The sequence below is a fragment of the Nicotiana tabacum genome, chromosome 16 (genome assembly GCF_000715075.1).
Source record: "Nicotiana tabacum cultivar K326 chromosome 16, ASM71507v2, whole genome shotgun sequence".
Lineage (NCBI taxonomy): Eukaryota > Viridiplantae > Streptophyta > Magnoliopsida > Solanales > Solanaceae > Nicotiana > Nicotiana tabacum.
In genome coordinates, this window is record NC_134095.1 from 153,895,949 (window position 1) to 153,918,940 (window position 22,992).

Genomic DNA, 22,992 nt, shown 5'->3' on the forward strand with positions numbered 1-22,992 from the left:
TATATTATATATCGGCCGACTATTTTTAATTTTAAGCGATTAGATGGGGTAGTTGATTTAATCAGACATACCTTGCTAATGAAGGTTGCAAGGTTACAACTTACAACTTATATGTTAAATGGGATTTGTTTATGAGAATCTTTTGTTTTAGGTTTTGGAATTTTTTTTTTCTTCTTATTTTGGAAAACATGCTTATGCTATTAGGATTTAGGACTGGAGAATTGGATTTGAAGTAAGATCTGGATAATTAAGTGGAGTTGAAATCCATATCTTATGCAGGAAACTGCCTTACCCTCATAATTAACATTCATTATATTACGTTTATTTTTAAAATTTAAGATGACATTGAGTAATTCAACTAGAAATTATAAAGGAACTGTCATACTGCCAAAAAGAACTTCATTTTACCAAATCAAATTGATTTCTCTTGATACAATTGAAACCAAAGAACACATTCTTGTGTAGACAACTGCCCACAAGGCTGCAACTAACTTCCATGTGTTGGGCGTTGTATGGAAAATTAAGTTAAATATCAGAGCTTAGTTTGTATACAATTCGAGAATACAATTAAATTAAACCACAGGATTAACCAGCCATGACTAAATCTGAAACACAGATATATCATGTATCTAATACAAATCTTGAAACACTGCAACATATACCACCATCATCAAGCTTTAAGACGATGCCCTTTTATGCCTTATTATACCTCGTTCCTTGTCCAACTCAAAGTTCGCTTTAGAAAAGTCATTGCTTGTGAAAAATGCTTTGAGATCAGTAATGCCATAATCAAGTGCCTGCGCGGATTTTAGTATGGAAATGGATTAGCAACCAGTTGCGCACTTTGGGAACTAACAGATAAAGATCATGCTTCAGTATCTTGGGAAGATAAGGCATTGCAAGTATAATTACCTTGCTTTGAAGCTCATCCACTTTGATATCAATATGGTCTAGATTGGCAGTAGAACCCGAAACAATTTCCTCAAATTGCATTGCGTCGTTTACAAGCCCACGTAGGAGGTGAAGAATGATAGCATTGAAATCTTTTTTGTATGTCATGTACTTTTTGAAGCTCTGCATGAAAATACAAAGCTATTTCAACTGACTCTACTGAGAACTATTACCAGGGCATATGAATGTATCACCAACACACACATCTAGCATCAGAACAGATGGAAAGTCTGACATGGTCAACTTAGGACAAGTTTCTTTATTTGACATGTAGAAAGTGGGTGTAAATTGTTGTCACTCAAAATTGATCAAATAAACAAAGAAAAAAAAGTGTATTAGTAAAGAACTCTGGGTCCTAAACTATTATATCTCAAATAATGGCCGTGGCAGAAGCTCAAAGTAAACCATTTAGTGGCTACATCTCTAATTGAACAACCACCTGACTAAATTTAGAGAGGAACCTAATTAATTCAGAGAAGCAACTGACTAAGACACCAGACATAAAAGAGGAATTAAAATTGAAAATATATGTAAAGTCTCTGATAAAATGTTGGAACTCAATTTTTTTAATAGCTAGCTCGACTACATTAGTTATTTCCCTTTATTTGGAATACCAAAATTTTGGGAGTTGCATCATTCATTTTTTCCTTACTGTGCAATAGAAAGACATTTTCTTTGTTTATTTTCTTTCATTTGGAACAATTGAGACCCCACCACATGTCCAAAGGTTTTGTGAGATAAAGTGTAAAATCTCTCGAGAACATATAGGTCCATTCTCAGTTATTTTGGTCAAAGAAACGTTCACTACGTTTAGAACACCGATAGTGCTTCAATTAGAGCACTGATACTACTTCAATCAGATGAATCTTGTCATGAAAGCAGGGAAACTTTAAATATTTGGTTCTAGGAGGGTTTTGCTGGAGGAGATTTTGTTATCCCGTCCTCCAAATTAAAATGATCAACAGATATATAAGCATTACCAAAAGTAAGGAATGCAGAAAAAAGAAACCTAAGCTGAACCTTTTGTGGTAAAGGGTAAAGCGATCATGTCTTATGTAGAGGTCTAACATGCGAGACAAGCAGTAAGAGTGCTGATTTATTACCTTTTGCAAAGCTTTTTGCACCCCGAATTTCTGAGTTGATATAAATGAATCTAGGAGGACACGAATTGCCATGTCCACATCTTCTTGAGTAACATGTTGTCTAAGATGCATTCTTGCATGGGCTTCAGACATCCTTATCATGGATTCAATGTGCCTCACTGCTATGGGAACTCCTTGTCCATGCTGTACATGCACATGGAATAATACGTAAGAGAATGCCTCATTAATAAAAAGTTTAAATTAGCATACTTTAAATAGTCCAAGAAAAAAGGTTCAACGAATGACAATCTCACCGAAGATTCTCTCCTTAATTCAGCATAAACCTGTGTGAGCTTGTCCAAGTCCCCATCGTGCAATTTCGGGAATACATTCAACTTTGCATAAGTTATGTACTTCTTTAGCAACTCTTGAGGAATTATCTGCGGGGGGAAAACTTGTACAGGTTTTAAAAAACCATAATGTTCAAACAAATAGTCAAAAAACGAGCTACAAGGACAACCTCAGGGTCAGTTGGGGCCATAGCAGCACGGGCATCATCCCGTGAATCAGTAAAGGATTTCTCATCTAAAGTAGCACCTTTTGCTTGTGACCTGAAATGACTATCAACTACAAATTTTGCAAGCATCTCGTCTATGACTGGATCAACCACATCCTGCACATAATCAATTCCCTTCAGGTCAAAAGTTGCTGATGGAAAAGCTACATCAGATGTGACATGGCTCCAACAGAATGAGGAATATAACCTTGACCACGCAGAGTACATCAAAGCGAGAAATGATTGGATCTGTTAATTCAACATTTTGCGTCAAAGTCTTCGAGGAATCATATCTACAAGAACGAAATTAAGAGAAAAAAGTCACTCAACCAAAACAGGAAAGAAATGTCAGAAAAAGACGAACTTTAGAGCATAAGTTGCTTTATACGATAAATAACGACTTCCAGAAAGCAGAATACTTGATTCTACCTAATTGTATCTGCACATTAGAACTTCAAAAGCATGGGTTGGGATTGGATTATGTGAATGTGAGGTAGCAAGGCTAAAGACAGGAAATGTTATGCACTTGCAGTACAGCAAAAGAAAATGGAAACCTAAAATTAATGCATAGATTAAGCAAATGTTAAGAAGGAAGCCAAGATCTGGCGATCAAAGATGTAGCGAAACCACAGCTATAATGCAGGGAGTAAGCTAGAGTTCCAAGGTGGTGCCTAATAGCTGGTATCTGACAAGTAGTAACATCAACTTAGAAGGAAATGTCTACAGTTAGGACTACACAATCATCCTATTTCTCAATCCATCAATATTCAGTTCTCATATACCTTCCTCCAATAGGATTTGCAGCAGCAATAACAGAACAGCGGGCCTGGAGAGATGTGACAATGCCAGCCTTCGATATGCTTATACTCTGCTGTTCCATTGCTTCATGAATACTCACTCTAAACCAAAAATACATAAATGATGAGAGGAATAAGAGAAGCAGGAGAATGTTATAACCAGAAAATGATGTACGGAAGAGCGGCTAAAAGTGCACAGCTATCAGATTTGCATACCTATCCTGATCATTCATCTTATCGAACTCGTCAATCAAACAGATTCCTCTATCGGCCAGAACTAGTGCTCCTCCTTCAAGGGTCCATTCCCGAGTGGCAGGGTCCTTGTGTACTGCTGCCGTAAGCCCTACAGCAGAAGCTCCTTTTCCAGTTGTATAGACAGCCCGCTGTCCTGTCTTCTCTACGTACCTGAAAGGTGTGCATGGTGATTACAGTATTCATAGATTCAAAATCAGGTCATTCTAGATCTCTACTTACTTGAGGAACTGTGATTTTGCAGTGCCCGGATCACCTAGCAGGAGAATATTTATGTCTCCTCTCAGTCTGTGTTTTCCTTCAACATTTTTCTCTTGGCCCCCAAACATCGCAAGAGCTAAGGCGGTCTTTATATCTTCATGACCATAGATTGATGGAGCAATGGACTTAGATATCTGAGAGTGTTAAAGAAAAATACATGAGAAAAGAGATTGCTGGGATAGTCTACAAATTGAAAGGACAAATCAAACTTTCAATTGACACAAAGCACATGTGCGTACTCGTTCTCCAATTCGGGGGTCTTTTGCCAGCTTTTCAATTTCTTCCTTGTCCTCCTGAGTTAGCTTGTAAGCTGAAAAGAGGTCTTGCTTTTTTGTGACATAATTTGCTTCAATCACAGTAGCAAAGACAGGAAACCCATTCTTGGTATTCAAGGACAAGTCAAAGTTATTTGTGTAGACTCCTGTGACTTCCTGACATTAGAAAGAGACACTTACTGTCTTTAGGAATAAAGTCTGGGAACACTTTTAAAGTACATAAGTTAAGGTAATGCTCAATAATGCACATGCCAAAATATTCGTTTAATTTGGATTAAGTTATCATAAACAAGCCAGAAAAGATGGAGCTTTACTATCTCTTCTCCTGGTCGGGCACAATCAATAAGATCATTCAACAGTATCACTTCCTTGTATCTAGGAAGCCGACCAGCTGGAACAATTCCTGGGCTTTCTTGTAGTGTCAGTTTCTGGTAGTTCCTGTATATTGTCTGCAAAACAATTAGGAAAGGGAATAAGATTACCGACTTTGTAGTTTTCTTTCTATAGGAATATATAAAACAAAGTTTACCTGCTCAACATTGACAGTGAATGGTCCTTTGGATTGGCACTCTGGGCAAGAACCAACCTTGACTTCTGAGTATGAGTTCTGGAAAAAAGGACCCAAAATTGCTCCACACTTGTTGCAATCATATTTCACTTGTTGCAGCTGGGGAAAGACACCAGAACGTCGGGTGACAACTCCACCAATACGAATCATTGTATTCAAATGGATCTGCCTGCGAAGAGTAACAAATTCAAGTACAGCTATGTTTATGCTAGAAGTAGTCAACAAAAGTAGACAAGTAAAGGATTTTACCTTATATTGCGAATCTGATCATAAACAGGTAAGTTGGTAATCCTGACATAGACTTTTTGATGAATTTGCTTGTAGTTGGGATGAAGATCAAAGACAACTTTGTTAGCAATTTCTTCCATCACTTCAAGGACGGATTGAGGTGCATCTGCCAGCCAGATGGCAATATTGGGATGGACATATATGAATTGTTTGTAATCAATCTCAAGGCTACACTTGTTAACTGCATATAAAAGATGAACAATTTAAAGAAGAGCTAAATTTATAAAAGATCTCCGTAGAACTCGTAAATGCTAAATTCAATCTAGACAAGGTCAGCAAATTTAGTCACTAATGAGTTGACAAGTTATTAGCATAGTGTTTTTACCTGATACCATCTCATTAATCTGTCTAAGATATTCAAAGTCCCCATGCTCACTTTTCGGATTTACATATGTGAGTAAGAATTCCTTGAACTTCTTTGCAATGAAACGCCGGACTTCATCTCTAGTTACCCACTCCCTAAGTGTTCCCTGAACTCTGTACATCTCAAACTCTCCTTCATCATTTTCATCATCCTACAGGGAAAATCCAAAAAAAGTAACAGATATATTCAGGAAATTCTATTATTATTAGCCTAAGTAGAAAGGTTAAAACAACGAAAGCACAAACCTCATAGGCATCATCATCAGTTTGATCAGTCATTGGCACATCCTGGCTAGAATTTACTCGTTGTGATGCTCCTGGTGAACTCGGCATTGCATCAGTATCATCAAAGTTTCTTTGTGTGTTGGTGGGCCTGAAATCAGCTCTAGTCCTTTTCGATGGCCTATAGTTGTCATCATCAGTATCTGTAGCCAAATAGATGAACGTTAGCTGTTGTGCTTTCAATCTGCTCTAAAGTCAAACAGATTAACATAAGGCAGTAATCCCATATAATTGTACCTCTAAACAAGTTAAAACTCACATATATTATCTCCTACCAGAAGCTGGTCAAACCTTAACGATCAGGAGTTCATGAAAATCAACCTCTGTTCAGTAGCAGAGACACCAAAATAATTCGAGGGGCTATGGCATAACACCTATTTCAAAATTTGGAAATAGTATTTGGCCCTTTCGTTTAAAACCCCTTAATTTTGTGCACCAAAACATTCATCAGATGTTAAAGGCTAGGTTACAGCTGCCCCACAATTTTTGTAGTGGGCCAGTATGAACTAACCATTATGTAACTGTACATTGTAACCCTATCATCTGTAAATATATGGATTACATGAGAAGAAAGGGGGCCCTTAATCATAAAATAAGAATCTAAACACACCACAAAGGTTCAAACTGGAGCCTCAGAAATAGAACAATATAGACATAGCAAACAACAAAAACTGGGGAATCTAATCATATCAAAACTCTAAAAAGGAAATCTTGAAGATCCCTTGTGATACCCTTTTCTTTTTAGTCTGTTCTATAAAGAATACTAACATCCCTCTATGGTTAGAAACAATTTAACTCTAAATATCTCATTTATAGCCACAGCAATTTCTACGACTTGTTTTAGACCAAAAGTTTCTTTCTTTCTTAAAGTACTAGTAATAACAAATAAGGAACATACACTAAATGTGATTATTATTTATTGGTAGCTTTGTAGCAAGTAATCACTGAGAAAATTCAATAAATCGCATATAACATGCAAGTTACCACAATCCAACCATGAAATCCATGTTAATGAGTTTCATAACCAGTGAAAATAAAACTTAAGATAGACAATACTTATAAAAAACACACCTTGATCGTGAAGAAGTTGGGGAAGCTTGCGGTTCGTGACCTGTACATCTCTAGTGTCAAGTTCCACTTCAGCAGCCCGACGATCCGCCATGATTTGATCCAAATCTCTTTCATCCTCCATCGAATCATCCAATCCCAACGATTCATACTGATCATGCTCTTCCATCCTCCGATAATCCCTGCAATTTCGTTGCCAAATCCAAAAAATCAATAACAACATCAACCTTAATAATTCATAATTACACTTTTATTTAATTTAACAGTAGAAGTACTAACTCGAGGTAATTATCGTTGAAAAGGTCCTCTCCGTCTTCTTCCTCTTCGATATCTTCTGGCTCGTCTCGAATGATATCGGGATCGACAGAGGCTTCATCTTCTTCGGAGTAATTTTGGCTAGTGTTGAAAGGGAGCTGATCAGTGTTGAATCCTACGGACGTCGGAGAATCGGGAGTTGACACCGGATTTCCATTTCTGTGATCTGACGATGACGGAGAACCCGCCGGAGGACGAGCACTATCGCCGTTAGAATCTTCGCCAGCCATTTTCTCTCTCTGTTTATCGCTTTCTACTAGGCGTGAAGTTTCTGTAGGGTTTTGGAAATGAAGTGAGATTGAGCGCCGTGAAGTTATATGTCTTGTTCGTTTTGGCGGGAGAAGTTGGCGCCAAAAACACGAATGGGCCCAAGCCCGTTGGGCGAAGGTCGGAAGCTGACCCAGTATTGCAGTAGAAATGATACTACGTGCCGCTCCAAAAGGCTAATATTTAGGAATTAAGCAAAGCGTCCTAAATTTTAGTTTTTCAGTTTAATTATTCGGGACAAAGATATTTCTAATTGTCCTGAAATTAAGATTTTTAGTCTAAAATTTCAGGACAAAATAAGTGTTGGCTAATCATTAAATAATATCCGTGAAAATGGCTATATGTGCACTTGCCCCTAATAACGATGGGGATAATCCATTGATTCAAAACCCATAATCTCAAATGTGTTATAATTGTTGCCTAATTGATTTTCTTTGCTAAACTATACTTACTACTAACATCAATTGAGTACACCTTAATTTCGAATTTGTTTAGTTGAGTATATTACTTATTTATATCGATGTTTTAACATTAAGGTCTATACTATTCAGAAATTTATAATATTGATTGCTTTTATGCTGATCGTTAATTAAACACTCTCCTTTTATATGGGTTTTTGTCACAAACTCAAAAAAATACACTTTCGTTTACTAACTACGCGGAAGAAAGTAAATGCATACTAATAGCTCGTTTGGCCAAGCTGTAAAAATCAGATTATTTTGAGAAGTGTTTTTTTCAAAAGTGTTTTTCTCAAAAGTATTTTTGCTGAGAAACGGTTTGTGTTTGACTAATTAGCTTGGAAAACACTTCTGAGCATCAATTATTGTTTAGCCAAGCTTTAAAAAAACTGCTTCTAAATGTATTTTTTTCAAAAGTGCTTCTCAAAAAAATGTTTTTGGAGAGAAACTACACTTTCCTGCTTCTCCAAAACTGCTTCTGTTTCTCCTCAAAAACACTTTTTTTCTTCCAAAAGCTTGGCCAAACACCTCAATTTTTGGCCAAAAGTGTTTTTGGCAAAAAAAAAAAAAACACTTTTGGCTAAAAATAAACTTGACCAAACAGGCTATAATACTAGTTTTTCATTCGTCGTTACAAAAAATAAGAGAATGTAGTGTTACTTAAGTCCTGTATGTAATTAAGAAGAAATGAATGGGCAAGTGTTAATACTTTGGGGTCCAACCCATTGTTAAAACAAATATAAAGAATAAGTGAAATAGGCATATGCCTGTAGATAGGTTTGCAGAGAGATTTGGAGCCAAAGAACAATTCTCGTGTAGCATTCTTGGAGGCTACGTATTTCCTCCTATAAAAGGAGAGCTCTTTCACTTCTTTCAACACATCAATAAAGAGAGAAAGAAAGAGTGAGGCAAGACATGATATAAGAAAATAGTTTGTGAGGAAAATAGAGAGTGAGCGATATTGTAGTGAGGTGGAATATCAAAAGAGGGTTATTTCTTTTGAGTGTTGTAGTGGTCTTTGTAGTATTTTACTCGGGCCTACAAAGTGTAAAATTCCTTACTATAGTGATATTAGTTGCTCCTCTCGGGGTCGTGATTTTTTCTCTTATTCAAAAGAGTTTTTCACGTAAAAATTTTGGTATCATTGTCACTCTTTTATTCTTGTTGATTACTGTATCTGACTGCTATATTATTATTCCGCTTTTAATACCATGAATATTATTATTGTGGGGATTTATTCCCAACAAATACTTATTCGCACTCGTTGTTTAATTCAAATTAATAATTTAACCACAATAACTAAAAATTAAATTAAGAATATATAACACTTAACTATGATTGAGCTATACAGACACCTATTAAGACATTTACCTTATATTTATTGATTTGGAGTAAACACTGAATATGAGTAAATTCGTATCCTAAGGATAGATTCATTCAGCGAGCTACTAAGCTAACATTCCCCCTCGATATCTCGGAAGACTAATTCTTTGGGAGTGGTTTGAGTAGGGGTGACAAATAAGAGGGTTGAGCCTGTCAAAATAAAATAAATTAATAAATCGATCATGATCCAACACTCCCAAAATTTGATTTTATCTGAATGAATTAGGTCAAGATGAATCAAATAATAGGTCATGACCAACCCATTTAATATGATTCAACATTCTCTCTTTTTATTGTAGTTTTTGAAGAAAAAAAAGTAAAAATTACTGTATTTTTTAAAATTATTAGCCTAGATTATTTTTAGAAGGGGAGAGAGCAATAGTAAAATTGTTTCTGTGTGACTCATAGGTCATGAGTTCGAGTCATGGAATCAGCCACCGATACTTGTATCAGGGTGCACTGCTTATATCACACACCCTTGGAATACAGCAGTTCCCCTAACCTTGCGTAAACGCGGAATACTTGGTAGGAGGCAATCCTTTCTTTTGTTAGCTTAAATTCTTCCAATTTTACTATCCAAATTTGCATAGGATAACAACCTTGTGTGTATAAGAAAAAAAAGATGGTCAAAAATGTTGTGGTAGAAGAGAATAAGCTTAACGACCCGAGTGAGCGGTGGACCATTAATTCAGTTAAGACTCTTGTGCTCCTCATATGGTTGGACTGGTTTTGCTTCATTTCTCATCATATTGCATTATCCATCTTCTAATTCTAACGCCCAAATGTAGTCATTTTCCCCCTTCTTTCTTCCTTTTTCTCGCCCTCTCTCTCCTTACAACAAAAAAAAAATTGAATAATCATAACAAATTCCCAAGTAATATTTACAGAGGGAGAGAGTCATATTACATTACATAACTATTTTCATTCATAAAAGAAAAAAGAGAATTTGGGTATTTAGTTTGATCAAAATATTGTGTGATTTCACAGGGAAAAATAAAAAGGCATTTATGGCAAGGTTGTTGATTGAGGCTGAAGCTATAAAGATTGGATAAAGACAGCAGATGCTTTATATTGAAATTGATTGGGGATCGGTGAGATCTCCGTCAGATTGTAAAGGAAAATGTATTCTCCTCCATTGTCTTCTTCGAGCCACGACCGATGCGATTCGAAAGCGCGAATCAACAACAATACTAATAGCTCACAATTGCGACTTTATCAAATTTGGCAAGGAAGAAATGTAACGTTGGCCCCTTTTTTCTTCTTTGTTCTATGTTCTTTGTGTTTCTCCTTATAATTATGTTTTTGTTTGCAAGCACCATGTTGTTCAATTATCATCTTTAACATTCAGTTTTATTCTACAAAAGTTACAAATTTAACCACCTTAGTGGGCGTTTGGACATAAGAATTGTAAAATTCCAAAAAAGGGTGAAAAAAAATTTCAAGTGAAAATTGTATTTGAAATTTAGAGTTGTATTTGCACATGAATATAATTTTGGGTTGTTTTTGAAGTTTTGTGAGTGATTTGAGTGAAAATTTTGAAAAACAGCTTTTTGGAGTTTTTAAAAAATTTTCAAAATGCATCTTCAAGTGAAAATTAGAAATTTTATGAACAAACGCTAATTTCGAAAAAAGTGATTTTTTTTTTTGGAAAAAGGGGGAAAATTCTTATGTCCAAACAGGCTCTTAGTTTATTCAAAACAAAAAATCAGTTGGAGGGACATGGTCAGTGAGGATTCCTATAGCCAAACTCCAATTTGCTTGGGACTACGCCCTACTTAATTGTTTTTGTTGTTGTTATAGTCATCTAGGCAAAAAATGTGACGCCCATCATGGAGGGTGGGTCGAAGAAAAAGATTAGCAAGCTTCTAGGCTAGTAAACTTCCGAAGAAGGATTGCGTATGACATCTTAGGAAAATCCTACATAAAAAAATTAGAGAGATCATTGAAGTGATAAGTAAGACAGAGCACAAGTTCACATGGCATGCGTGCTTTTGGGCTCAATGATAGCGTAGCCCAAGCGATATATATATCCGTGAGGCTTGTTAGGCCAAAGTGGACAATACGTGCCACGGGTTTGAGTTGTGACCAAAAAAAAAAAAAACAATCATTCAACTATGCATTGTAGACTAATTGATGTAAGGGAAAAAATATGCATTGTAGGCTATCATGTACCAATAAATCCCTACCATCTGATTATAGTCTTTTATATTTTTGCAGAGATTCTACCTTGGAGGCAGACTTGTATTTGGTCCAGATATTAGAGCACTGTTTCTTACCTTGTTCTTAATCCTAGTTCCAGTAGCATTATTTTGTGCTTTTGTTTCAAGAGGACTCATCAATGCATTTCCCCACCGTTTAGGCTATCTTATTGTGGCCATATCTCTTCTCTTCTCAGTCTTTGTGAGTTTTCCTCTTCTTTTACTTGTCTATTACTGATTATCTGCTTCGAATCTATCTTTATCTGCTGTTACTTTTAACACCATCAACGTTACTTTTAGTGAATGGGAGCCTTGGCGTAATTGGTAAAGTTGTTGTCATGTGACCAGGAGGTCACGGGTTTGAGCCGTAGAAACAGCCTCTAGCAGAAATGTAGGATAAGGCTGTGTACAATAGATCCTTGTGGTCCGGCCCTTCATCGGACCCCGTGCATAGCGGGAGCTTAGTGCACCGGGCTGCCCTAACGTTACTTTTAGTCCCTCGTCCACTTCTAGGTAAATGCCATTCAATCAAAGACATAAACTGGATCAAACTATGTTATAGAGTCTGCGTACACACGTAGATCTTAAACTCGTTACTGTTCTACCAGGATAAGGTATTGGATTGCCATGTTATTAGCACAGTTCATATGTTGCAGTTGTCAAAATCATTTACAAATCATGGTTCTTGTTGTTCTTTTGTTCAATTCATCCATATTAGCCTACGAATATTCTTCTCATAATCTCCAAGAAAAAAGAATTTACTGTAATTATGCGAAGTTTGGTAGCTACTTTATCACTCGATTTATTCTAAAAAGAGAACAGCAAAAATTTCCACTTCCCGTTTTGGTTCTGTCTTTATCTGTCAAAAATTATTTAGATATTGTGTATAACAGGTAATGTCTAACATATTGATATAAATTATTGCAGATTGTAGTTCTTCTATTGCTAACTTCAGGAACAGATCCTGGAATTGTTCCGCGGAATACCAATCCTCCAGAACCTGATGAAGAATTTGAAACCTCTAGCATCTCCACAAGTTGTTTAGGAAGCCAGATTGGTCCTCTCAGTTTACCGCCTATGAAAAATGTTACTGTCAATGGAATAGTTGTCAAAGTAAAATACTGCAAAACGTGTATGCTATATCGGCCACCACGCTGCTCTCATTGCTCCATATGCGACAATTGCATTGAACGCTTCGACCACCATTGCCCATGGGTGGGACAGTGCATTGGGAAGGTAGGTCTGAGCAATGCCTGCATTTCAAAAGGTTTTGTCATTTGGATAAATTGTGCTTTAGCATCTGCTTAATGTTGTCACTTCTGCCAAACATAGTCTTTCATGTTAACTTTTTACATTATTGGAGCCGATCGTCTACTCAAAACAACCTGTCTATCTTCATAAGATAGGGGTAAGGTTTGCGTGCACATTACCCTTCCAAGACTCCACTTGTGGGATTGCGCTTGGTTTGTTGTTGTTGTTGAAGCTCTTGTTAAAAGTTCTTGTAGATGATTTTATTATTTCTCATCGTTTGAGTTAGCTAAGGTTAAAGGTGTTGCATTTATACTGTGCATTCTTTCTGCTTTTTTTTTTTTGCATCTGTTACTACAGTTTGGAATTTGCCTCTTTTAGACTCTGTTAAGAAATTAACTGAAGATACTTCACATATAGCTTCTTCTTCTTCTTTTTTTTTTTTTGTTCGCAAGTCGCAACCATCTCATTTGTGTATATGCTTTTTCAATTATCTCTGTTGAAGTGTGTGATCATCTCGTCTAAAAGCTTAAGCTGTTAGAGAGAACACAATTTTATTTACTTAATTATGTCTTCAACACGTCCCCTCATGCGCGGGCTTGATTCTTGGTGATGAGCCAAGCACGTGGAAATTCTTTTTGATATTGGGTGGCGGTACGACTGGAATCCAGGACCTCTGTCTGCTCTGATACCATGTTAACTTGTGTGACCATCTTATCTAAAAGCTTAAGTTGTTAAAGCTTAAGTTGTTACCTGGCTCTCTTTTTTACTCCTGGAATGTATTTCTTGTGTTCAATCCAAAGGCCTAATATATTTGCATTATTTCTTGCAGAGGAACTATCGTTACTTTTTCATGTTTGTTTCCTCTACGAACCTCCTGAGCCTCTACGTCTTCGCATTCTGCTGGGTAAATATAAAGAAGATAATGGAAGCGCGTGATTGTAACTTTTGGAGTGCATTTCTCAAGTCACCTGTTTCAGGCATCCTTATAATATATACATTTGTAGTTTCTTGGTTTCTTGGAGGTCTCACAGCATTTCACTTGTACTTGATACTCACAAATCAGGTCCCCCCCCCCCAAACCCCTCTTCATTTTAGTCACTTTACTCGTTCCGCTTCTCATTATTCAGAATATTGTTTTCCATGCAGACCACATATGAAAATTACAGGTATCGATATGAGAGGAAGATGAATCCTTTTAATCTTGGATGTGCTCGGAATTTTAAGGAGATCTTTTGTACTAGTATGCCAAGTTCCAGGATCAATTTCCGGGCACAGGTGAAAGTTGATCGGTCTTCAAGCCTCAACGCATCATCTTACTTGGGTGGTACTACTAATCCAGATTTGCACAAAATGAATTTTGACGTGGAGGTTGGGAGAAGACAGTCTGTTAATGCCAATGAGTGTAAAGAAATAGACAGCCGGATAAGAAGCATAGGTGCTGGATTAGACCGATGAGGACTGAGACCATAAAGGCCGTTGGGAAATGACATCATCGATAGGGTGTACAGATATTGGCTGTTGAGTTTAGAACAGGACGTGGTATGAAGCACAGCGAGAAGTGGTCATCGTTGTAATCGATCCTTGAAGTTCTAACGTAACGCATTAGCCATATCCATCCTATATGGCTAATGCATTAAGTTCATTATTTCCGTCACAATATTGCCACAGCAATTGAAATTGTAGGATCGTTGTGGCCGGAAAGGTGGGGGCTCAATAGTTATTTTACTTGTGAATGATTAGCAGCTCAAAGAAATAGTAATTCAATTTTATTATTCTTTTGATGACATAACCATTCAATGAATCTTTTGCTGATGAAGTTGTAAGATGCTGCTGCTGCTTGTTTATATTTGTAAGACTGGAGTTTCATATGGCTAGAAATGAAATTGACTTTGCATATACAGGACAGTTGTTAGCTTTGTGCCATGACTCAATGAGTACAGGGGATTACAAGTAAATATGCATGATTTTGTGCCTAAAAAGAAGTTCTTCCTTCTATTTTTCGATTTTGCTTAAACAAATAGTATTATACGTAATTAAGTAGCATCATAGTTTTTAACAAGCACATAAAACACGGTACCTAGAGACTCCTTCGTGACCTGATCCGGTTTCCTAGTACCTTGCCCTTGTATCCCCGTCCTCCTAATTGTTCTTGACACGAGTTAAGATTTGATTCGTCCATGTGGTGAGTCCATTTTTTTACCAATATAGATATAGTGCCCAAAAAAATTATAAATCAACAATAATAACGTTCAACAGGAACAGGTAACATCAGAATTAAAAATATGGTGCGATTAAAATTGAAGATAAATTATAAACATGTTATACATCTGTCAGATCACTTCAATACAAGTTATGTGTAAGGATAGTAAGACATATGAATGGAAGAAGAAATTGCTTTAGTAATTAGTAAGACCAAACAATTAAGAAGACAAACAAGCACAAGGAGAGTTAATCATTTAGTATTTTTTTATAACCATCCAGTAGAAATTCACTGGTCCGACCAATTCAAACTCCCGTGGAGTTCACTGGAAAGGAAGCTCTCCATAGCAGAAGACACATTGAAGTAAATGATACAACAACAACAACAACAATAACATACATAGTGTATTTCCACTGGGGTCTGTGGAGGATAGTGTGTATGTAGATCTTGATAGAAAAACTGTCTCCGGTAGACCCTCGGCTCAAGAAACTGTAAGTAAACGATGATGAACAAAAAGAAAATCTTATGAGAACCAATAACCCAAAGTAGTGTTGTTGGATTCATCTTGCATAATGTTACTGCTGCAATATTGCAGTGGCTGTAAACAATCATCAAACCCGAAATCGTTATAGCTCTCAGATGTTGTACCACTTGTTGTAGTGATAGTACTTCCTCCTCCTCCTGCTTCTCCACATGTCATGCCATACTGATATTCATTGTTTGTACCAAAACTCATAGCCTTCATTTCGTTCAAAAGGCTAGTACTATTACTACTGCTATATCCCATATGATCTGAAACTGATGATATTGCTGTTGTTGCTGGAAATTGAGTAGTTTGATGATTACTTTCCTCACTATAGTAGTAGCAGTTGCCGCTGCTTGTTATATCCTCTGGCAATGGTGGTAATTCTGTTGATGTTGCATTATTACTTTCGTACCTGTTGCAAAAAACATAATCAAATACTAGTTAAAATTGTACTATTCTTTTTAACAACGTAATTTTGTAGCACGAAGAGGTCTTGAGCTCCAGTTTACTGTTATGTATCATCATAAAGAATTTTCACGCACTTGACCCCAAAAAAACAGGCTCGAACATGTTAAAAGTGTATCATCATGAAAAGTGTAGTTTTTCAACAACTTTAATTTTTAGATGAAATTGTCACGCAATTCAATACCTGTAATTGTCTTCCATATGCATGCCGTAATTGGAGTTATAGTATTGTTGTAATGCAAAATCTTCACCACCATTACTAGTATTGATGTTGCTGATGGAGAAGTGACTGAAGTCCGCGTAGTTGACAACAGGAACATTCTCGGCCTGACCAAAAACCAATAATTGTTGTTGTTGTTGCAGTAGATGGTGTTGATATTCCTCGTCAGGGGAAATAAGACAAGTGACAGAAGAACCATGTGGCATGTCGGAATAGACAAAGTTAGTCCGAATGGGTTTGTTAGATTTGTTGTTGTTGCTGCGCATAGAACGTGCAGCTCTATCATAGGCCAAAGCAGCTTCCTCCGCAGTATCAAATGTTCCCAACCAATGCCTTTCTTTCGTATTCGGATCTCTTATCTCCGCAGCATATCTACCCCACGGCCTTCGCCTCACACCCAAATATCTGCAATTGTTCTGTTGCTCCTCTGCATTTTGTTTGCCATTACTACTCACATTGCTGCCAATATTCTTTCTTGGTTTTGTGCTCTTGTTAGTTGAAGAAGAAGTGGATGATTTGATGATATTCATCGTTTGTGGATCCGCCTCGTGTTGGCAAAGAGAGATAACAGAGATTTTCTGACCGGAAATTGAGATAGAGATACAGATTCTCTTGATTTAATACTGAGTACTGATGATTAGGATTTAGGATGTTTTTTTCTTGACAGAACAGTGGTTGTTTCATGTGAGTATTTATAGTGTGATGGTCAAAAAAAGATGTCATTATTTTAAAATATAAAGTACTTAGTAGAAATATGTCAATCATGAATAATCATTATCTCAAGTGAGGTTGCAGATATTAGGACTTACTGATGTTAATAATGTTGTGGGCTCAAATCAAGTTATTTTGTGCTCTAGCTTTATGTTAGATTCACTAATGATGCAAAATTTATTTGTATAATCAATTGAACTAAAAGTTAATAGCAAGTTCACATTATGGATCACGATCTGGCAACATAGAAATAGAGCGGGTAACCTGTCGTAATCGGTTAAATTATAGGCTCGTTTGGTATGAGTGATAAGAGATAATTAATATGGGGATTAAATTTGAGATGAGTTTATCCCACATTTGGTAGTGATAAAATCGCGGTATAACTAATATCAAGATTAGTTATTCCGGGATTGTAGGGCTCGTTTGGTATGAGGGATAATTAATCCCGGGATTAAATTTGAGATGAGTTTATCCCATGTATAGTAGGGATAAAATCGTGGTATAACTAATTTCAGGATTAGTTGTCGAGGGATTGAAGTATTTTTTAATCCCTATAGGAGGATGAAATAACTAATTCCGGAATAAAATACAATAGTATATTTATCTTCCCAAAAATTAAGTTGGCTGTCCTAAATCCAAATGGGTTCCACAAACTTTGCTCAAGTACTCATTTGATCATCATGTTTATTACTCATATATATCATACACCTATACTAAGAACTATGATTGTATAATACCTCCACATCATTATATCATGTGCATTCTCGTGTTCTATGCATGCCAACAAATAATTGCCATTCAACTAGCGCCGCCCCTCACAAGAAAAAAAATATTAATTAGAAGGAAAGTTTGAAATAATATTATGTAATCAATGAGAAGCTTCTTTAATAATCCAAACTTTTCTTAATTCACTGCATAGGTGCAAAGCAAAATTAAGAATTAATCTTGTCAAATAATTTTCATTCTGTCACAGCATAACAAATTGCGCAGCTAGGGGTGGCAATTTGAGCCCAAACTCATTTGACCCGTCCAAAGTTAGCTGGTAACTGACCCGCTCATTTGTTGTACTCAATCCATCTTGATCCAACTAACACATCTAAAGTAGGGCCGATTTTTAGACCAAATTGATCCATGAGTAACTTTGTTAAAATATTGTTTAATTAATATTATTTGATATATATATATATATATATATATATATATATATATATATATATATATATGACCATAACAAAATAAAAAATTCTTATTTGATAATTAAACAATTCATAATTCATAAGATAATAATACACATTAATTAAGCTTGGTAGGAATTGGACGGGTTGCATTATGACCTAAATTTTAGCCTAACTTGACCTAGCTCATCTAAGCCCAAGTTACTTTTGGGCGAGTCATATGACCTGCTCATTTATTGACTCATCCTGTTTTAACCCGTCCCAAATCAACCCAATCCGCCCACTTGAGACCTCTACGCGCAGCCAATGAAGTTATGGTACAATATTTGCAAAGTAATTAGAAAAATAACGGGTAGTCCTCATGCGACACTATTTTTTAATAAGTCGCTCGAAAAAGAATGACACGTTTTGTAGAGAAATTTTGATGGTCATACAAATGGTATAACATATTTATGCCGAGTCAAAACTCTATCTTGTTTCCTTAAAATTTATGTCAAGTCAAATTATATCACATAAATTGAACACAGATGGGATAAGTATTTGTAACAGTATAACAAGCCTTTAAGTAAATCGAAATAACTTTATAGCCTGCTTTAAAAAAAAATTTATGTACCTTTAGGTATATACAGTCAAATCTCTCTATAACAACTTCCTTATATAATAGCAATTCGCTATAAAAGCCGAGTTTTTCTCTGAACCGAATATTATATTATGTTATAATATATATTTTTTATGACATCACTTCACTATAGCAGCCAAAAAATTTCGGAACAAATAAGATTGTTATAGAAAGGTTTGACTATATATTCAAAGAGTATTCATTGTCATACTTTTCCATTTAAACCAAATAGAGATTTCACAAAACAAATTCTAATCTTTGTTTCTTTCTTTTGCTGATTTTCAAAGATACGGTCAACTAACTTAACTAACAATTGAGCCATGTTGGAATAACATGCACAAGAGATTAATATATACCTTTGTCCACATGAAGCACAAATCAAGCAACCTATCAAGAACATGATTAACTTATAATATTGTTAGAAAAATAAAGTTTGAAAATAAACTTTCTATATCTAAAATTAAGAATCTTGGGTCTACATTAAAAATAAACGACTCCACTGATCATTCATATTATTGAGTATATCAATTACTTCGATTTTGTGTGACATGTGAGTGTAATATAGCTTTTATTAGTAAACTTGACCAAATACTATTAATCATACAAAGTTCTTGAAAACCAAGACCCACTCACTCCATAGAATAAACAAGGAGTCCATTTTTAAAATAATCAATTAAAACACTTTTTATAAATAAAAAAAAAAAAACTGATTAGATATGATAAATTCCAAGATAGCTAAATGCAACTCATGATTGCTAAATAAAAATGCATACATTTCAGTCATCATTTGGAATATAGAGCTTGATGAGCATACAATCATTAATCTCATTGGCTTACATCTATCATACTTCTATTTTCTATCCCGAATATTTTTGTTAACCATTCGGTATTTGGTATTTACTGGTTCTACTAATTTAAACTAAACTAAGACAATCGAAGTGTTAGGGTAGAATATTTGTTGGGACTCGAGCGTATCCTTTATTATACCAATAAATATTATTCCCATATTTTCTTATCTTTAGATTTTTATTATTACATGTTGTTTCTCTTGCTTCGATTACCTTATTATCTTATTGTTGTTACTGTATATTTTATGGCTTTTTAACTATTGTATTTCTTTTAACCATTGTTGTGATTGTGTTCTCCTTGAGCCGAGAGTCTATCAAAAATAACATCTCCATCTTCGTAAGATAAGGATAAAGCTGCATATCTTCCCAAACTCTACTTGAGGGATTACACTGAGTTTGTTGTTATCGTTGTTAAGACAACCAAAGTACTGATGTTTCTGCTTTTGAAGTGGAGTCAAGAATGCATATGAGTAAATGTCAGTCCCCCACTAGTAGGTGCAGAAATTCTCCATGTTTATTCTGCTCTATTTGAGTTTTATTTAACACTCTTTTTAATTGCAAAGTCATAAAATTTTTCAAGGGTGTTCAAATTTGAAAGAAGTAAAAAAAACCCTGATAAAAGGTGGTTAATATATATTATATACGTCTAAAATATAATATTTACTTATATACACAGTGTAAATTTTCGTAATATTTTGGCGAAGGGGGGTCAATTGACCACCCTTAGCAAAAGGTGGCTTCGCCCCGACTCTTCTCATATATGAACGTAACTCATACCAAGGTTAGTCATGTCCCTCGAATTCAATGTTGAGAAAATTCATCATATTACGACAATTTTATACTTATTGTCAATCTATTGCGACTCTCCTTATTTACTTTTTTAGTTTCGGGTTAGTTAAGAGATGATATGACCACTTTTAAGCATATGTCTCAAGTTGGAGCACGGAGAATGAAGAAATTCCTAATAGAAAGCGTATTCTCCTTTAATGAACTCTGCGTTATGCAAATCTAAATTAATTAGCGCAATAAATTCTGAATAAAGAAAATGGAGCACAAGATAAGATTTAAGCCCACAACATGATTAACATCAGTAAGTACTAACACTTGCTACCTCATTTGAGGTAATCATTATTCATGATTGACAAGATTTCTTCTAAGTACTTTATAGTTTAACATAATGACATTTTTTTTACCTTCACACTATATATATTTGCATGAAATAGCCACTGTTCAGTCGAGGAAAAACATCCTAATCATCAATACTCAGTAGTAAATATCTTTGTCTCTTTCTCTGTTTCTGGTCAGAAGATCTCTGTTTTCTCAGTCTGTCAACATCCAGAATTTAATCATTAACGATAATATCATCAAATCATCCACTTCTTCTTCAACTAACAAGAGCACAAAACCAAGAAAGAATATTGGCAGCAATGTGAGTAGTAATGGCAAACAAAATGCAGAGGAGCAACAGAACAATTGCAGATATTTGGGAGTGAGGAGAAGGCCGTGGGGTCGATATGCTGCAGAAATAAGAGATCCGAATACGAAAGAAAGGCATTGGTTGGGAACATTTGACACTGCGGAGGAAGCAGCTTTGGCCTATGATAGAGCTGCGCGTTCTATGCGTAGAAACAACAACAACAACAAATCTAACAAACCTACTCGTACCAACTTTGTCTACTCCGACATGCCACCTGGCTCTTCTGTCACTTGTGTGATTTCCCCTGACGATGAATATCATCATCATCATCATCTCCAACAACAACAATTACTCGTCTTTGGTCAGGTCGAGAATGTTTCTGTTCCTGCTGTCGACTATGCTGACTTCAGTCAGTTCTCCATTAATAATGGCGGTGGTAGTGGTGGCGGAGAGTTTGCATTGCAACAGTATTATAACCCCAACTACAACGCACATATGGAAGAAAGTTACAGAATTTTATTTAAAAGTTTAAGTTGTTTAAGAAAACACAATTTTAATTAAAAAGGGCAGCTCGGCGTATTAAGCTCCTGTTATACGTGGGGTTCGGGAAATTAAGGGTCGGACCACAAAGGTCTATTGTACGTGTAGCCTTACCCTGCAAAAACAGCTCGAACATGTGACCTCTTGATCACATATCAACAACTTTCCCAGTTACGTCATAGCTACACTTCAAAAAAAACACATTTTAATTATTTAATTAAAAATGTCTTAGCACGCTCTGGCCTGACTTTTTTTTGGGGTAACAGCAAAACTTGAACTCAGGACCTCTACGTGCAGTAAAATTAAGTTGTTCGAAAGAATACAATTTTAATTATTTTATTTATGTTTTTGACAACAGGTGTGATAGTAATAATGCAACATCAACAGAATTGCCGCCATTGCCGGAGGATATAACAAGCAGCGGCAACTTCTACTACTATAGTGAGGAAAGTAATAATGAAGGCGCTCAATTTCCAGCAACAACAGCAATATCATCAGTTTCAGATCATATGGGATATAGCAGTAGTAATAGTACTAGCCTTTTGAACGAAATGATGCCAATGAGTTTTGGTACAAACGACTACGAATATCAATATGGCGTGACATGTGGAGTATTAGGAGGAGGAAGTACTGTCACTACAACATCTGAGAGCTATAACGGTTTCGGGTTTGATGATTGTTTACAGCCACTACAATACTGCAGCAGTAACATTATGCAAGATGAATCAACCAACAGTACTTTGGGTTATTGGTTTTCATAATTTTTTTTTGTTCATCATCATTTAAATTCGTCTCTGGTTAGGGAGCACTTCGTCTAATCCTCGAATCAGTGAGTTTCAAATACTATATGATAAAAAAAAATCCGAACATTCCTCGAAGATGAAGGCTCTTTACTACTAAACCATTATATGTTGAAGGTAAAATTGGAGTTTGATTGCAAACTTCGGTTAATTTCTCCTTGTAATTGTTTTTGTCTTCTTAATTTGGTCTACTAATTAGTACTACAGCAATTACCTGTTCCTGTTGAACATTATCATTGTTGATTTATTGCATTGCTTTTAAAAAAAAATTCCCTGCTATATCCATATTTAATATACATAGTATTAGCAAGAGTAAGTGACCCTCAATCGTTCTAACAATAATTTTTTTAATAGAAATTCCTGCTATATCCATATTTAAATACATAGTATTAGCAAGAGTAAGTGACCCTCAATCGTTCTAACAATAATTTTTTTAATAGAAATTCCTGCTATATCCATATTTAAATACATAGTATTAGCAAGAGTAAGTGAAATAAATAATACAGACAGACATCTCTATAATAGCACCGCTATATAATAGCCATTCTATTATAAAAGTCAAGGTTTTCTCGGAACAAATTTTTATCTTATGTCATATTATGTCTTCAATAACAACACTTCTCTAAGAGGTCGTTTGGTTACGGGGCAAATTACTCACGTAGTAATATAGTTAATGTACATGTTTCATAACTAATGTTGATGTTTGGTTGTTGTTATGCATTGGGGATATAAGTAATACATAGATAAGTTATACAACAAATCTATATAATATTTATGCAACGTATACTAAATAATCAAATGAACACAAAAAAAACCTCATATTTATTTAAATTACACATTGTATAATTAAAATAAA

At 35.5% G+C, this 22,992-nt stretch overlaps 3 protein-coding genes across 3 annotated transcripts; 1 reads left to right on the forward strand and 2 right to left on the reverse strand.

Annotated features, from left to right (window-relative positions):
• Window positions 1–382: 382 nt before the first annotated feature.
• Window positions 383–7,352, reverse strand: LOC107808167 (DNA replication licensing factor MCM2). Its single transcript, XM_016632660.2, has 17 exons — window positions 7,023–7,352; window positions 6,747–6,925; window positions 5,640–5,818; window positions 5,356–5,545; window positions 4,992–5,211; window positions 4,704–4,911; window positions 4,489–4,623; window positions 4,139–4,330; window positions 3,861–4,033; window positions 3,603–3,791; window positions 3,372–3,488; window positions 2,798–2,882; window positions 2,554–2,706; window positions 2,348–2,473; window positions 2,055–2,237; window positions 913–1,074; window positions 383–797 (listed from the first exon to the last, which is right to left on the reverse strand). Exons 1-17 carry the CDS (start codon window positions 7,286–7,288, stop codon window positions 678–680), a joined length of 2,877 nt encoding a protein of 958 aa, XP_016488146.1. The 5' UTR covers window positions 7,289–7,352; the 3' UTR covers window positions 383–677.
• Window positions 7,353–9,864: 2,512 nt separating this feature from the next.
• LOC107808168 (putative protein S-acyltransferase 7) lies at window positions 9,865–14,513 on the forward strand. The gene is made up of 5 exons (XM_075233485.1): window positions 9,865–10,403; window positions 11,384–11,566; window positions 12,292–12,600; window positions 13,445–13,678; window positions 13,762–14,513. Exons 1-5 carry the CDS (start codon window positions 10,287–10,289, stop codon window positions 14,068–14,070), a joined length of 1,152 nt encoding a protein of 383 aa, XP_075089586.1. The 5' UTR covers window positions 9,865–10,286; the 3' UTR covers window positions 14,071–14,513.
• Window positions 14,514–15,086: 573 nt separating this feature from the next.
• LOC107808166 (uncharacterized) lies at window positions 15,087–16,666 on the reverse strand. Its single transcript, XM_016632658.2, has 2 exons — window positions 15,991–16,666; window positions 15,087–15,753 (listed from the first exon to the last, which is right to left on the reverse strand). The coding sequence occupies exons 1-2, from the start codon at window positions 16,554–16,556 to the stop codon at window positions 15,339–15,341; spliced, it is 981 nt and encodes a 326-aa protein (XP_016488144.1). The 5' UTR covers window positions 16,557–16,666; the 3' UTR covers window positions 15,087–15,338.
• Window positions 16,667–22,992: the final 6,326 nt, after the last annotated feature.

Excerpts from the sequence above, each read along its gene's own strand:
- LOC107808168 (XM_075233485.1), top strand. The coding sequence starts at position 10,287 with ATGTATTCTCCTCCATTGTCTTCTTCGAGCCACGACCGATGCGATTCG. Across the intron at positions 11,567-12,291 it reads CTCTTCTCTTCTCAGTCTTT|ATTGTAGTTCTTCTATTGCT; the intron begins GTGAGTTTTCCT and ends AAATTATTGCAG. Across the intron at positions 12,601-13,444 it reads TGGGACAGTGCATTGGGAAG|AGGAACTATCGTTACTTTTT; the intron begins GTAGGTCTGAGC and ends TATTTCTTGCAG.
- LOC107808166 (XM_016632658.2), bottom strand. The coding sequence starts at position 16,556 with ATGAATATCATCAAATCATCCACTTCTTCTTCAACTAACAAGAGCACA. Across the intron at positions 15,754-15,990 it reads CATATGGAAGACAATTACAG|GTACGAAAGTAATAATGCAA; the intron begins GTATTGAATTGC and ends TTTTTGCAACAG.
- LOC107808167 (XM_016632660.2), bottom strand. The coding sequence starts at position 7,288 with ATGGCTGGCGAAGATTCTAACGGCGATAGTGCTCGTCCTCCGGCGGGT. Across the intron at positions 2,707-2,797 it reads ATGTACTCTGCGTGGTCAAG|GATGTGGTTGATCCAGTCAT; the intron begins GTTATATTCCTC and ends GATTATGTGCAG. Across the intron at positions 2,238-2,347 it reads AATTAAGGAGAGAATCTTCG|CATGGACAAGGAGTTCCCAT; the intron begins GTGAGATTGTCA and ends GTGCATGTACAG.